The 17,155-nt window shown below is 37.7% G+C and overlaps 1 protein-coding gene across 6 annotated transcripts in view; it reads left to right on the top strand.

The window, feature by feature from the left end:
* L3MBTL3 (L3MBTL histone methyl-lysine binding protein 3) overlaps positions 1-17,155 on the top strand; it is a 120,100-nt gene that overhangs the window by 42,187 nt on the left and 60,758 nt on the right. For all 6 annotated transcript variants that reach the window (XM_036872190.1, XM_036872195.1, XM_036872191.1 and 3 more), the window contains 3 exons: positions 2,012-2,147; positions 4,057-4,148; positions 6,635-6,786. In XM_036872190.1, the coding sequence (XP_036728085.1) occupies positions 2,012-2,147; positions 4,057-4,148; positions 6,635-6,786 (380 nt within the window). The remainder of the gene's footprint in view (positions 1-2,011; positions 2,148-4,056; positions 4,149-6,634; positions 6,787-17,155) is intronic.

Raw genomic sequence — 17,155 nt, 5'->3', positions numbered from 1 at the left:
CTCAGGATGGAAAGGAAGAGAGTGAGCCAGTGCTTAGTGTGATGAGTGACGAGGGATGTTTGGGAGGTAGTATGCAGGATGATAAGGGCGAAGTGGTACAGCCACATGGCCCAGGCCTCAGAGGAGCAGGGTGAAGAGCAGGCCCCGGAGCGTGGTGTGGCCTGAGGCAGTAGGCCACGCTTGGGCCTCGGAGGGATGGAGAGTAGGAGAAGGAGTAGCCTCTGCTTGAGGGAAGGCTTCAGAGGGAAGAACCAGACGTGCCTTTGAGCAAGGAAGTTGAGGATGGAGGAGGCTGTTTACTGAAGGGTTTCGGAGGGCGTAAGATATAGTAGAGAGAGTATGGGGGGAGTAGTGGGAAGTTGAGTGCACGGGGCAGAAGCTCAGAGCAGTATGACCCTGAAGGACTGAAGGGATAAATTACTGAAGGGGCTTGTTTCTTAGGCACTGACCAGAGACAACTGAGTGTAAGGCAGGGTGGGCCTGCCTAGCTCCAAGGCTTATAAGAGAAGCAGCCCCTGAGCTCCTCCTTGGCATGGGATGGGTGGGGGGCGGCCACCTACCCTTCTCGAACGATTGTGCTTCTAGAGACCCCAGTCTCGGCTCTGCAGGGTGTTCTTATCTCTCTGGGGGGAGTCAGCTTATTTTCACTTTTGTATATGTAGCATTAATACCTTCTATTTTTTAAAATACTAATATATAAAATAAAATATTTAAAAATCCATCATTCCCTTTTGCCTCTTCTTTCCCACTTTGCAAAACAAATCATTGTTAATATTTGGCATCTGTCCTTCCAGACTTTTTTTTTTTTACTGTGAATTTACATATATATGTGTGTAAGTATGTATATAAATGTGTGTATCTAAATACATATACTTTTGTGTATGAGTCCATGTATGTATTTATGTGTGTATGTGTGGGCGTATGTATATATGTATACACACATAATAACATACATATACCCACACAAACATACAAAAGTACATACATGGACTCACACGAATATAATTTTTCTCATAAACTGTGACTCACTCTGTAAGTTTGTTCTGCCACTTGAATTTTAACAGTATGCCCTAGAGAACTCTTCATGGCAGTAACTGTACAGCTTCCTGATTACTTTGGTATTGTGAATTGCCCTGGCTCTGCACTCCAATCTCAAGCTTCTTGTTCAGACTTCTGCGAGGCAGGTGCCCTGGCGTGGTCAGAGGTCTGGTGTGGCGTGTGGTTCCACTTGAACACATCTGCTGTGCTAGTGGGAAGGAGACTGAGAGGCTGAACTGTCTTGAGAGCCCAAGGCCAAGCGTGACCCAGCGAAGGCCCCATAAACCTACATAACCTTTTTTTTTTTTTTTTAACTGAGAACTCCCCCGAGTGGGGCCCTAATTTAGGCAGATAATGTGGTATCAGCATTCGGCATGTGTTACACAGAGTGAGTTTTCACTGGATTCCAGGGAGCCTGTCTCATCTAAGTATGAATCGGGGAGGCTTTTCTTTCTTTCTCCCCACTCTGCTACTAGTGGAGAGGAGAATAAGTTGACTTCTCCCCGTGTCTGCACCAGCCGAGGTCTGGCTGGATATCGCTGTGTGTGGAGCTTTATAGAGGACAGAGAGCTAGCACTGAGCCAGTGCCCAGCAGGGCACCCACTCTGGCACCCTGCAGGAGCTGTGCACCCCGTGCTGCCGGCTCCCCTTGGTAGCACGTGCTTGTACAATGTAGGGAATGAACAGAGGACTTGTCTGCATGGGAGAATTGTCACCCAGGATCCATGTGCTCCTGGCGGAACTGAGGATGATGCCGGAACACTGTAGCTCAGCTCCTCCCAATGTAATAGCCTTCGCCTTTAGATTTTGCTATTTGTTCACTTGTTTTTGTGGCTGTTAACGAGGGTGCTTTGGTGAACATAATCCGTATCATACTTGACATCCATGTTAATTTACTTTTGTACATGTGCAGAAATATTCTGGGTTTTTTGTTTTGTTTTGTTCTTTAATCGACCTCCTTTACCTGTTTCAGGTTTGTGGATACCGGATAAAGCTGCACTTTGATGGATATTCTGATTGTTATGACTTCTGGGTAAATGCAGATGCTCTGGATATTCACCCAGTTGGGTGGTGTGAGAAAACTGGCCACAAACTCCATCCTCCAAAAGGTACTGTCACTTTTTAATTTCACATTTTATATTCTGAAACACTTATTTTCTTACATCTTAATTTAGATTTTTAAGAATTCAGACTTTATGATTATTCAGGTGGGCCCAAATTTAAGCTTATTGTTAATGATGAAAAATGTTTATTAAAGTGAAAGAAATTTAGGGCTTCCCTGCTTGCGCAGTGGTTAAAAATCCGCCTGCCAATGCAGGGGACACGGGTTTGAGCCCTGGTCCGGGAAGATGCCACATGTCGCGGAGCAGCTAAGCCCGTGCACCATGACTACTAAGCCTGCACTCTACAGCCCGTGAGCCACAACCACTGAAGCCCACGCACATAGAGCCTGTGCTCCGCAACAAGAGAAGCCACCGCAATGAGAAGCCCGCGCACCGCAACCAAGAGTAGCCCCTGCTCGCCGCAACTAGAGAGAAAGCCCGTGCGCAGCAACAAAGACCCAACACAGCCAAAAATAAATAAATTAATTAAAAATAAAATAAAATAAAGTGAAAGAAATTTAAAAAATAGAATCCTACTTAGGAGAATAAACTATGTCCACGTACTTACTTGCATGTCACATAACATCTGCTTGATACTTAATTTTGACTACAGGTTTTAGCTACAGATTTCTATTTCATGCACACACACAACACACACACAAATACATCCTTGAAATATGATTGAAAAGTTAGTTCTAACCTGTTTACATAGCTAAGTGTATTTACTGACATTTCAGTAAATAAAAAATTTCTTGAGAAATTATGCATTGAACTTACATATCTGAATATTTAGGAGACTGGAAAGGAGAATATAACACTGAAAATCAGTTTAGCTGGGGGTTGGACTAATAGCACTTACTCTTTTATTATTAAATTCTTTATATTACAGTCTGCCAATGCTTCTGTCTGTTCCATGTTTACAAAACATCCAAGAATAACAGATCCCATCTTTTTCAGTTCATCCCTAATATGTTTAATAATTTCTTATTTCCTTCCTTTTCATATTACATTCAGTATTTTTTGCTTGATGTCAAAGAACCAGGTTACTAGTTTGATATTTTTGGCCTGTCTCAGGGTTATTGGGTTTTAATGGACAAGCTATCCTTTGGTTTTAAGTGAAAAATTAATGGCAGAATAGTATTTTCAGATAACTGAAGAATCAAACAGAAGCACCTAGAAAAGATAAGGATGAAAAAGAAAATCTGTAAGCCTTTGTATAAATTGGCCTGTTATATATGGTGAATTATTAGCTGTTCCTTTCACACCAGCCTCTGGACTTTGATGGAAGTAGAAGAGAGCACATGAGTAGATAAAATTAAATGCTCAGTTTCCTTTTTGAAGAAAATGTTGGCTTTACCAGCATTAAACATGAAATTGTGAAAATTAAGACAAGGACATTTCCATTATTGTAATTTGCCAACATGCTTACTTCATAAATCTTGAATTGTCATTCTTGTGGTGACAGGCCAGAAAGATTTTATCTGTTGTTATTACCATTTTTTCCAGCTTCCCACTTGTTCCTACAAGTTAGTCTCCCAGAGTAGAACGGGTGAGGGAAAAACAAAGAACTCAACTACTCTAGCTCACTGCTGAGGAATTCTACCTAAATACTGGTAGAAATGGTCTGGTAATAAAAAGAAGTCCATCTGAGTACAATATATGTTTGCTTTCTTACACCTTTTCTTTCATCCATTACCATTCATTCAGAATTGAAAAAAATAATATAATTTGTTGGAAATAAATACCCTGTGTATAAAAATACATAGATATAAATTATGAGTTAAATACTATCTATTTAAAGAGTCACCTGATTGCTTGATTTTGGCATGTTGGAGTTACAGATAAAAGTAGGAAGGGAAAGCTAAGTGTGAAATATTTTGGTATTTTACTGTGTGTTTATATGTGCTTACCCTAGGGTATAAAGAAGAAGAATTTAATTGGCAGACTTATCTCAAGACGTGCAAAGCTCAGGCTGCTCCCAAGTCATTATTTGAAAATCAGAATATAGTAAGTACCTCCAAAATACTTTTCCTTTCACAGGAAGTGGCTTTTGAGTGTTTCACTAGATAAATTACAAGGGATAACAAGAAACTATAATAAATTTTATAGCTTTGGTAAATACAGTGCTCTTATCTTAATTAAACTTTAAAATTAGCTTAAAATCATCATGAATGAATGTCTGTTTTTAGCCATATCATGGCTGTCTTTTTTTGTTAAATAATAAAAGGCAACATAGTATAAAACCTAGGTATAATTTACAGTTAAGGTGCATAAGAAAAATTGTGACATTTCATTGTTATTGTCACTTGACTTTAGGAGTACCGTTCAAATGGGATTCACATAGTGAGATGCATGTAGCCCCATTTAGATTTGCATGCTAGAGACTATCATTTAAATCTTCTCTCCAGCTTCTAGCTCTGTTCCGCAGTGTAACAGAAGCAAAGTCTGGATGTGTTTGTATTTTCTACTTCTTGACCTGTTGGCATCTCTGAGGAGGCCTGATATGTTAGCCTTCTTCCCTGCCCCAGTTCTGATCTCATTGGAAAGAACAGAGAGCAAGCAGGTGGAAAACCAAAGTCTCATCTTTATAGTTGGTGTAAGGGCTCAGTTGGAGTACATGCATGGCCTATATCTGCTGGCAGATGAGTTTCTTGATTCTGAGCCCTGGGGTTAAAGAGGTTTACTGGCCCTTCCCACCTCACCAGCCAAGCCCAGAAGCACTGGACCAGGGCAGACTACCCTCTTGCAGGACAGCTCTTGCTCCTAGAGGGGCAGAGTGGAGACTGTTATGCCCTGTAGGCCAGCTTACTCTTCAAGGTGTGACCAGTTCCTCCTTCCAGATTCACCAGTTAGGGACAGTGAGTGAGAGCGTAGAGAGAGGCAGTCATGTTTCACTTAGGAATTCCCTCCAAATAAATATCAGGAGTGGGGAAAAACCTTCTCACCCACCCCAGATACCCTCATTTGGGAAATGACATTAACCGGGTGTTTTGAGGGCATCAGTCACGGCTGAAACATTCTCTAATCAAATTGTGAACATACGCCAGGTTGAGTTAGAGAACTGGAGAGGGATGTGTGTGTGTGTGCATTCAGGTAATTAATAGAGATAATGAGCCAGGTTATTATTTTTAAAATGTCTTAATTGAGAGGATAGCTTAATTGCTGAAATGTAAATACTGCGTAGTCATTCGGCGTCATTCTCCGTCAGGACAAGGGAGGAAGGTCAGTCAGGTGGAGAACTCAGCAACCTGCCTGCTGTCACTGCTCCAAGTTTCCTCATCCGTGTCTGGTTCTCTGGTGATGAGTTCAGTCAGGGATTTGATCCACTGCCTTGAACCATCGTCTTAAATTCTGTGCATTGCTAGCACAAAACTTAATCTTGGGCTGTGTGTTCGGTATCTAAGAGGCAATTAATTTTTCTATTTCTAGATTCCTCTACCTTAGAATACTCAAATATTTACGGTCAGAACACTGATAAATAATTTCAGGGCTTAAATATGTAGTAACAGTATCTGTGTAGCATTAGTGCCTGATCCTTCGACTCAGACAGAACTTCACTCTAACATATTCAGATACATGGCTGTCCACATTTTTGTAATGATAGCTGTATAATTATAGTAAAAAGAGAGATAACATCTACTTTGCTTAAAGTGATTAGAATAGTATCTGTGCGCTTCAGTCTGGACAGAAGGATTTTTTTTAGAAGGGCTGAAATGATTTGTAATGTGTTGTGATTGATATAACTGATATTCAAGTACTTCTCTGAGATTAGGATACTTTTCCTCACAAAAGATTGTAAGGAATGTTTACACCTGCAGCACCTCAAGCACTAAGTCTTACTGAACTTATTATTGTCTTAGTTTCATGTCCCAGATGGCTGATAATCTGTGGATTTCTTTATATTACAAACTATTTTGAATGGCTGTATGTGTTAATAGCCAGTTCTTTTCGTGCTATTGTGAATAATATCTGTATTGTTGAATCAAAGTTGTAATAATTTGCAGCCTTTTGTATAGGAAGATGACCTACTTTCAATAGAGTACTCTTTTGTAAGACCTTTTCAGAAGTGGGAGTGAATTTATACTGACTTACACACATTTTTAACTTAAGTGCTTATTTTGTGTGAAATAATTTTCAATGTTAAGTCTGTAATAAAGGAAAAGAAAAACTGAAAGTAAACTCTACAGTAAATAAAACTTGCCTAACTCGTGTAGTCATCTAAAGTACCAAGACACGTGTTAAAGTTAATTAACTTTGCGAGGTTGTGGGTGTGTAAGTTTTAAAGGTCCAGATAGTTAATTGGGTGTAGCAACAGGGCATTTTTCTTATTGCTGCTTGTTGGAAAGCAACTCTGCTGTAAAAGTGGTTCATGATTTTTAAATTATGTGAATACAGTTGATGGATGCCAGGCCTTCAAGCAGAGGTGCAGAGAGGGTGCAGGTCCTTGCTGTTAAGTGTGTGCTTATCTCTAATTAAATCTGTATGTTTCATAGACAGTGATCCCATCAGGCTTTCGAGTTGGAATGAAGCTTGAAGCTGTAGACAAAAAGAACCCTGCATTCATCTGTGTTGCTACGGTAACAGATATGGTGGACAATCGTTTCCTCGTACATTTTGACAACTGGGATGAGAGCTATGACTATTGGTAAGACATTTTTTCCATTGCTGTGTGCTTTATTAATTGAGTGTTTATCCAAGTACATGATTTAAAAACAGTAATAATGCAAAGCTTATGACTAAAGTAACAGTGCTCTGTCCCACTCTTTCCCATTTCAGATTTTTAACTTTTTACCTGTTCCATATGGCCTATATTTCTAAATAACATCCTTTAATTCTACTTCGTGATTTGTGTTTTAGTTGACTTCCTCCTGTGGAAGTGCAATTCATACCACACTCCCAACAGACACTCACACGTGAATGTATGCACAGACTCACACTTCCCCTTCATCTCATTTTTCAGGAAAACATTTTAATCTTCCTTTCATGTTTTCATGCCCAGTAGCTAACTTAACTATTTATAATTGCTGAATACAAATGATTAATTGACGAATATTGTTTTTAATCCTTATGGGTGTTGACTATACTACATAAAGTGGTAGGAGCAACGTAATTATAAAATTACATAATCATAAAATAATTATAATCAAATCATGAGATTTTGATTAAGCAATTGAAATAATGACTTTTCATACCAAATTCATGTTCATTGATGAAACTACAATTCAGTTTGCTGGTGAAAGTCATTTCTGCACTGTTTAGTTCCTTCTGGAGAATACTTACAATGAGAAGTGACAGACATCTTTATAAAATAAGGCTAAGGTTACAGTAGCAAATGGAGTTTAATTTATATAAATGTAGCTCAGTTTCAGGAAAGCTTGTTTCCTGTCTTTTTCAGTATGTGTATATTTAAATATTCAGTAGAGCCATCAATAATTTCCATTAATCCTCAAATTGGATTCTCAGACAGGCATCAGTTTTACTTGCATTGTTTTAAAAAAGGAGAGACAGTGAAAGCCATTTGCTATTCAGACTTTTAAACGGTGAATTTTTAAAATCTGAATTACATGTTACATATGGTTTTCACAGAATTTTTTAAAGTAGTTCCATGATCACATCGCAGAGAGTCAAGTACTTGTCAATATTTTAGTATGTTTAACCCAGCTTTTTTCTGCAAAGCATAATTTTCCTCATAGGATATCTTTTTATTCAGTTTGCAATCAAATTTATTATTGAAACATAAACCATTTCAAGTATATACAAAAGTGAGAATAACAGAGTGACCCTCCTGCAGCCATTACCTACCAGCAGCAGTTACCAATTTATATCAGTCTTGTTTCCTGTGTTTTCCTACTCCTAAATTCCCAACACCAGGATTGCTTTGAAGCAAATTCCAGATACCATGGCATTTCATCTGTGAATGTCTTTTCTAAAGATACTCTTTTTCTTTCTTCAAATATATAAAGTTATAAATGGCATAATGTCACTAACATACTTAAACATTCTCCCCCAATTGTCTTGGTTTTCTTTTTTTCTTGCTTGCTTGCTTGCTTGCTTTAGGTCCAAATAAGGTGCACATTTTATGATTGCTTTGATGTTTCTCTTGATCAATTTTAATTTATAGATTCCTATTCCTCCATCATTTTCTTCCCCTTGTAACTTTTATTGAAGAAACCAGGTTGTTTTTCCTGTTGAGTCTCCCACATTCTGGGTTTGCTGATTGAATCCTCATGGTATTGCTTAACATGTTCTTCTCTTTTTCGTATTTTCTGCAAACTGGTGGTTTTTGTTTCATTTAAAATTATGTGTACCTATCTTGAGTGAGTGAATAGATGAGAAAACTGTAAATTCAGAAATACTGTAATCTGTCCTGGGAGGAACATATTTCTCCCTCCTGTGTTTGATATGCTGTGATGGTGGCAGTACCAACTTGATGACTAGGATACAGTCCTTTTATTAATAAATGATACTTTAAAGCAGTAGTTAGAATTTGTTGAAATGAGAGCTTTTTGTTTTTAAAGTTCTGATTCATTTAGGGAGAATTTTTTTTAGAGCTTTTGCCTGATTTAAACAATATGGGTGGATGTTAGTTTCAGTTATTTTTGTGGTCTTGTAAGTATTACAGGGTTTAAAAGTGTAAGCTGCTTATTTGACGTAAGATGTATTTCCTTTAAAAACATTCTTCTGGAAAAAAGTAATGAGGAATTCTAGAAGAATTTGTCACATTTTTCTTTGATGGCAAATGCCTAGGGACTAGGAAGCATCCTGGGTTCTTATTAGAAAGAGCAGGGGGAAAAATTGATCTCTTTCAGCTCTGATTTTGTACTCTTATGAGCACAACCAAATTATTTTTAGAATGGAATGTACTTTGAGGATATACTTATACTTCTAACTCTTGAAGTTATATTTTGTTAATTGTCAGAAAAAGAATAACGGTGTGTTCTCTGCCTCAATATACAATTAAGGCACATTGAAAATTGCTTAAGTGCACTGGAATTTCTCCAGCCTTATTAAATATTATGTTCTTTGATCTTCGAATTTTGGAATGGTTTGTATCTGCATAAATTACTTAGGTATGTAATTGAGGATACAAATCGGATTGCTTTCCCAATTTAAAATAGTTTGGAAATGAGATTTTTTTCCCTTTGAATTGGACAGTGATCTTATCTCTTTTTACCTTAGTGGGAATTTGAAAGCGCTCACGCACGCATGCACACACACGCGTGCGCGCACACACACACACACATTTGTGGTACTGCATGTTTAATTGCAGTAAAACATTTCTTCCTTCCAAAGAGGAGTGCTATGTGGGATTTAAATTTATGTAGGATTGAAGTAGTTTTTAATGGAAGGAAATAATATACATATATTAGAATAATAATTGGTTTACCTCTGGGTTTCCTCTGTGCTTTTATCACTGGTAGTTGGTAGTCGTTTAATTCTATCCCCTTGACAGTGATTAGACTTAGGAATCATCCTAAATATCACAGAATATTGGAATACTGGAAAGAACTTTAAGGATGGCAGAAGGAAAGCCCTCCCAGTGAGGATGCCACCATCCTCCCGGAGCAGCGTGTGGCCTCTTTCCCTCGATCATCTTCCGATGCGTGAGGGCTGGGCTCCACAATGAGCAGTCACCCCCTCTCTTCCCTCAGGCCCTGGGAAGGAATCTTGCTTTAAAGAAATGTTATTTTCGGAATAGATGCATGTATTTGTATAACCGAATCAATCGCTTTGCTGTGCACCTGAAAGTAGCACAACATTGTTAATTAACTATACTCCAATATAAAATAAAAAATTAACAAAGTAATAATATTAATAATAATCATAAATAATAGCAATATGTGACCCAACCCCCCCCCCAAATGTTATTTTCACGTGACCTTGTCTTTTGGGAACCAGGAAACCATGACAACAGGACTTAGGCGACTGTTGACTAGAATGAGGTTGCCACTTCAGCCGTCTTTGAATTTCAGTCTGATATCCCAGTGAGTTAGGCTGAAAAATCATCAAACAGATCTATGAAAAAGAGAAGCATTGAGTTAGTGAATTAGAACAAATATGGGGCTGGGACCTTTTACTGATTGTTTCCAAGTGGATTGCAAACTTCTTCTTTTTGTCTTCCTGGGGACATGGGATTTGAACTGGACCATGAAGAATGATAGGAATTAGTACTTAGATGTTGGGATGAAATATTCCAGGAAAGCACTGCTTATGTTTAAGCCCATGGGGCAAAAAAGGGTATGTTTGGGGTATGGCAGCCCGGGGATTCAGTAAGTGACTTAACTCCTCTAAGCTTTAGTTGCCCCCTTTGCAGAAAGGATTAATAGTCCCTATCTCACAAGGTGGTGTGAGGATTAAAATAAGGATTTTAGAAACAGAAACCAGTTTGCAAAAGGTTAAAGAGATAGCTGTAAAGGACATCAAGCGGAGAAGTTTGGCCCTGAAGGTGAAAGTGGATTATTGCCTGAGGGGGTGTCAACCCTTAAGGAGGGTTTCCTGCACACAGAGAGTGTTGAGCTTGGTTGAAGGAAGGAAGCCACTGTAGAGGGAGAGGGGAGACATTTGAGACTGGATAATTGAGGATACCGTGTCCCGTAGGAGGGGCTAGCCTTGGGAAGAAATAAGCTTTATTCTCACTCATGGAGGAAATGAAGACAGGAAAGGAAAATTGACAGGAGAGTGATGAGGTGGCACCTCCTTTATCTTTTCCTAGTAGTCACTGTGTTAGTGAAATCAGGTTTTAATCTTGAAGCAAATTACGAATATTGAAAATAGCCACTGTGGGGAATGGGTTTGGAAATGAATTAGGGATGAAAAGGAGAACTATGATGACTCCGTATGATGAGGTTTGGGGTTTAGTAGTAAAACCGAGTGTTGGAAGCCCTGAAGAGTTAGCACAGAGTGGGAGCCAGGAAAGTGGGCCCTGGGAAATAAATTGACAGTCATCATGCTCTGGATTTAGGGAGTGAGAGAGGCCAAGAGTGCTGTATTTCTTCAAAGAATCTAAACCATTGCTTGAATGAAGACTTTGAGGTTTTCCTTAAGTGAGCGTCTTGAAATGTTCTTGTTTGACTCTCTGCCGAGATCCGGGGAGCCCAGCATGTGTGCCTTACTTTTGTTTAGCTTTTGGCTGTGACTGATACAACCAGGGTCCCTTTCTTTTTAACCCAAGATCGCTTAACCTCTCAGTGTTTCCATAAAATGAGGATCTTAATGTTTGCTCACTTTATATTACAAACATGGATTTTTCATGAATTATTACTTCTGTTATTATTTACCAGTCTAGATCTGATTGGATCTTAGCAGCCTTCATAAATAATTTGCACTTGCTTGTGAAGTGGACTTCAAAAAAAATTTTTTTTGAGATGGAGTTCTTTAACAATACACATAAAACCCCAAAGAAAGAAAGGAAAGGCACAGGGAGCAACGGTTTGCCAAACTTTTCACCATTAGTTGTTCTTCAATATATTTTTTCTTGGTTACATTTCTGCTTCTGAACACTAGATGGGACTAAGAGATGACTTGTGTTTCAATAGTAACAAAGGATTTCACAGCCTTCCAACTTCTGATGGAAGTGTTGTTTGTTTATTGAGGAGCTATAAGTAAACTAGATAAAATAGGACTATTTTTATTTTCATTATTGAGACAGTTTCCTGGTTTATTTTAGACGGTGACTTTGATCAATATTTAAATAATATTAAAACCTTATATAAGATTCAGGCAATACAGGAATGAGTCGCCAAAATATGATACAGTATTTTCCTTACTTGTAATTTATAGAGAAATCCAGTAGAATCAAAAGAGTTAATTATGTCTAATGCTTTTATTTCAATCAACATGAACCTGACAGGTAATTAGAAGTACTTGATAGTTGTCTTAAATTGGGAAGAAAAAAATTAAAGTATTATATACTTATTTTTTCATTTTTAAGGATCCCTGTATCAATTAACAGCTTTCCCTAGAATAAAATAAAAATTTCTCTAAAATAAAGGCTGCATCATTACTAATAATCCATAACCAAATAATTGTCTAGGAAAGAATAGTACAGCTGGAAATCGAGCTCCATAGTTTTGCTTATACAATTTATAATAATGCCTCGGAAGGAATTGGGTATTAAAATATCTTTTATGAAAATGTATAGTGTAAGAAATGTACCAATTGCCATATGAACTGGGCGGCATTATGTCTTCCTTTCACATTTCTAAAATAATGACATACACATACACATGTAACCCTATATAGATTAAGAAAAATAATAGTGTAAGGGAGGGTGGGTAGGAGATATTCAATAAGTGAATAAAAACCTTCAACTATAAATTTAAAGGTACTTTCTACTGAAATGATTTTGAGAAAAATCAGCACTAAATTGGGGTTCCATCAGCTCATCTTGTGTTACTGGTCAGAGCTGCTCACTTGGAAAGATTGACTTGGAAAGTGGTGACTGTGTGTTAGTTCACTTACAACATTTCCTGGAAAGTTCTCTGTAGTCTGTTAAGTGTGCAATAGCATTATGTCTAAAAAAGCAATGTATATACCTTAATTAAAAAACACTTTATTGATAAAAAATGCTAACCATCTTCTGACGACACAGGATTGCCACAGACCTTCAATTTGTAAAAAATGTGATCTTTACAAAGCACAGTAAAGCAAAGTGAAATAAGGTGAAGTATGCCTGGTGTAGAATAACTTCAGTCTTTAATATGCCAATGATGTATTTTGTAAATCTCTAAGAGGGAGATGTGTTATTTTCCTCAAATATTTGATCGTAGGGTCCTGACGTTTTTTTTAAACTTCATGATTCCTATCATCTTTGAGAACACAGATGGGAAATGTTCTACCAACTTTTTTTTTTAAGGTTTTAATTGTAATATGCCTCAAGATGCCTGTATATTTTGTAATACTGTTATAACTACTCCCTTGTAAGTATAGCCTCTACTTCCTTATATTGTGTTTGCCTGGCAAAATCCCAATTCTGGTTGAATCTGACTTTCTGCCTACTCTCTGCCTGTGCCTGAGCGGTTGAATATAGCTGGAGAAAGACGCCACGTGCTGACTGGCCTAACTCACTTTCATGACTGCTAACTTCAACCGGGCCCTTAGTCCTGCCCCATAATCCTGCTACATGTCCTTGTCTATTCTTCCAGGAAATTTCACTCCCCTTTTTATTCCCTCAAATCTTTCACAACCCCTCTCCTTTTCTCCCACTCAGTTGATCAGCTTGCTTCCTGTATCACTGACAAAATAGACATGCTCAAAAGAGAGGTCCACATGCTCCCACCATGTTGTCTCCCCACCTTTCTGATCTCTGTCGAACCTTCTCTCTAACTGTGCGTGATGTCCCCCCGCTCTTACGCTTTTCTGCTCCCTCGCACAGAGTGAGTTTTCTTCTGCATTGATAGGTCATCCCTCTCTTTTGAATTATTCCTACAGTACCCAAGCAGGAGAAGGGATTTTTGTTTGTTTTGGTAGCTGTTGTAGCCCTAGCACCTAGAACAGTGCCCTGATCATGGTAGTCGCTCAGCATATATGTCTTGAATAAATGAAGTGATATTTCCCATCTTTTAAAAAAAAGTTTTATTTTGAAGTAATTCTAAACTTAATGTGCAGAGATTTCCATATATGCCTCATCCAGCTTCCCCTAAGTATGTCCCAAATTTAAAAAAACCCAACAACCTCCCTTTTTCTAATTTCTCATTTCTCTGCTTCCTTTTAAAACAAAACCCCTTAAATGTATTTTTTGAGTTAGCTATTCCCATCTCCTTCCACTCTCTCCCTTTTTTTTGGCTTTCCATTTTATTTATTTAATTTATTTTTTATACAGCAAGTTCTTATTAGTTATCTATTTTATACATATTAGTATATATATGTCAATCCCAATCTCCCAATTCATCCCACCACCACCACCCCTGCCCCCCAGTTTCCCCCCTTGGTGTCCATATGTTTGTTCAATACATCTGTGTCTCTATTTGTGCCTCTCAAACTGGTTCATCTGTACCATTTTTCTAGATTCCACATATATGCGTTAATATATGATATTTGTTTTTCTCTTTCTGACTTACTTCACTCTGTATGACAGTCTCTGTATCCATCCATGTCTCTACATATGACCCAATTTCGTTCCTTTTTATGGCTGAGTAATATTCCATTGTATATATGTACCACATCTTCTTTATCCATTCGTCTGTCGATGGGCATTTAGATTGGTTCCATGACCTGGCTTTTGTAAATAGTGCTGCAATGAACATTGGGGTGCATGTGTCTTTTTGAATTATGGTTTTCTCTGGGTATATGCCCAGTAGTGGGATTATGGGTCATATGGTAATTCTATTTTTAGTTTTTTAAGGAACCTCCATACTGTTCTCCATAGTGGCTGTATCAATTTACATTCCCACCAACAGTGCAAGAGGGTTCCCTTTTCTCCACACCCTCTCCAGCATTTGTTGTTTGTAGATTTTCTGATGATGCCCATTCTAACCGGTGTGAGGTGATACCTCATTATAGTTTTGATTTGCATTTCTCTAATAATTAGTGATGTTGAGCAGCTTTTCATGTGCTTCTTGGCCATCTGTATGTCTTCTTTGGAGAAATGTCTATTTAGGTCTTCTGCCCATTTTTTGATTGGGTTGTTTGTTTTTTTAACATGGAGCTGCATGAGCTGTTTATGTATTTTGGAGGTTAATCCTTTGTCCGTTGATTTGTTTGAAAATATTTTCTCCCATCGTGAGGGTTGTCTTTTCGTCTTGTTTGTAGTTTACTTTGCTGTGCAAAAGCTTTTAAGTTTCATTAGGTCCCATTTGTTTATTTTTGTTTTTATTTCCATTACTCTAGGAGGTGGATCAAAAAAGATCTTGCTGTGATTTATGTCAAAGAGTGTTCTTCTTATGTTTTCCTGTAAGGGTTTTATAGTGTCCGGGCTTACATTTAGGTCTTTAATCCATTTGGAGTTTATTTTTGTGTATGGTGTTAGGGAGTGTTCTAATTTCATTCTTTTACTTGTAGCTGTCCAGTTTTCCCAGCACCACTTACTGAGGAGACTGTCTTTTCTCCATTGTGTATCCTTGCCTCCTCTGTCATAGATTAGTTGACCACAGGTGCGTGTGTTTATCTCTGGGCTTTCTAACCTGTTCCATTGATCTATATTTCTGTTTTTGTGCCAGGACCATATTGTCTTGATTACCATAGCTTTGTAGTGTAGTCTGAAGTCAGTGAGTCTGATTGCTCCAGCTCCATTTCTTTCCCCAAGACTGCTTTGGCTATTCGGGGTCTTTTGTGTCTCCATACAAATTTTAAGATTTTTTTGTTCTAGTTCTGTAAAAAATGCCACTGGTAATTTGATAGGGATTGCGTTGAATCTGTAGATTGCTTTGGGCAGTATAGTCATTTTCGCAATGTTGATTCTTCCAATCTGAGAACCTGGTATATCTCTCCATCTGTTTGTGTCATCTTTGATTTCTTTCATCAGTGTTTTATAGTTCTCTGAGCACGGGTTTTTTACCTCCTTAGATAGGTTTATTCCTAGGTATTTTATTCTTTTTTGTTGCAATTGTGAATCGGATTGTTTCCTTAATTTCTCTTTCTGAGCTTTCATTGTTAGTGTATAGGAATGCAAGAGATTCCTGTGCATTAATTTTGTATCCTGCCACTTTACCAAATTCATTGATTAGGTCTAGTAGTTTTCTGGTGGCATCTTTAGGATTCTGTATGTATAGTATCATGTCATCTGCAAACAGTGACAGTTTTACTTCTTCTTTTCCAGTTTGTATTCCTTTTATTTCTTTTTCTTCTCTGATTGCTGTGGCTAGGACTTCCAGAACTCTGTTGAATAATAGTGGTGAGAGTGAACATCCTTGTCTTGTTCCTGATCTTATGCTTTCAGTTTTTCACCTTTGAGAATGATGTTTGCTGTGGGTTTGTCATATATGGCCTATATTATGTTGAGATGGGTTCCCTCCATGCCCACTTTCTGGAGAGTTTTTATCATAAATCGGTATTGAATTTTGTCAAAAGTTTTTTCTGCGTCTATTGAGATGATCATATGGTTTTTATTGTTCAATTTGTTAATATGGCATATCACATTGATTGATTTGCTTATATTGAAGAATCCTTGCATCCCTGGGATAAATCCCACGTGATCATAGTGTATGATCCTTTTAATGTATTGTTGGATTTTGTTTGCTAGTATTTTGTTGAGGATTTTTGCATCTATAGTCATCAGTGATATTGGTCTGTAATTTTCTTTTTTTGTAGTATCTCTATCTGGTTTTGGTATCAGGGTGATCGTGGCCTCGTAGAATGAGTTTGGGAGTGTTCCTTCCTCTGCAATTTTTTGGAAGAGTTTGAGAAGGATGGGTGTTAGCTATTCTCTAAATGTTTGATAGAATTTACCTGTGAAGCCATCTGGTCCTGCAGTTTTGTTTGTTGGAAGATTTTTAATCACCTTTTCAATTTCATTACTTGTGATTGGTCTGTTCATATTTTCTATTTCTTCCTGGTTTGGTCTTGGAAGATTATACCTTTCTCAGAATTTGTCCATTTCTTCCAGATTGTCCATTTTATTGGCATAGAGTTGCTTGTAGTAGTCTCTTAGGATGCTTTTTATTTCTGTGGTGTCCATTGTAACTTTTCCTTTTTTCATTTCTAATTTTATTGATTTGAGTCCTCTCCCTCTTTTTCTTGATGAGTCTGGCTAAAGGTTTCTCAATTTGTTTATCTTCTCAAAGAACCAGCTTTTAGTTTTATTGATCTTTGCTATTGTTTTCTTTGTTTCTATTTCATTTATTTCTGCTCTGATCTTTACGATTTCTTTCCTTCTACTAACTTTGGGTTTTGTTTGTTTTTCTTTCTCTAGTTCCTTTAGGTGTAAGGTTAGATTGTTTATTTGAAATTTTTCTTGTTTCTTGAGGTAGGATTGTATTGGTGTAAACTTTCCTTTTAGAACTGCTTTTGCTGCATCCCATATGTTTTTGATCATCGTATTTTCATTGTCATTTGCCTCTAGGTATTTTTTGATTTCC

The sequence above is a fragment of the Balaenoptera musculus genome, chromosome 12 (genome assembly GCF_009873245.2).
Source record: "Balaenoptera musculus isolate JJ_BM4_2016_0621 chromosome 12, mBalMus1.pri.v3, whole genome shotgun sequence".
NCBI lineage: Eukaryota > Metazoa > Chordata > Mammalia > Artiodactyla > Balaenopteridae > Balaenoptera > Balaenoptera musculus.
The sequence above is the reverse complement of the archived record's forward strand: the minus strand, read 5'-3'. Positions and strand labels throughout refer to the sequence as shown.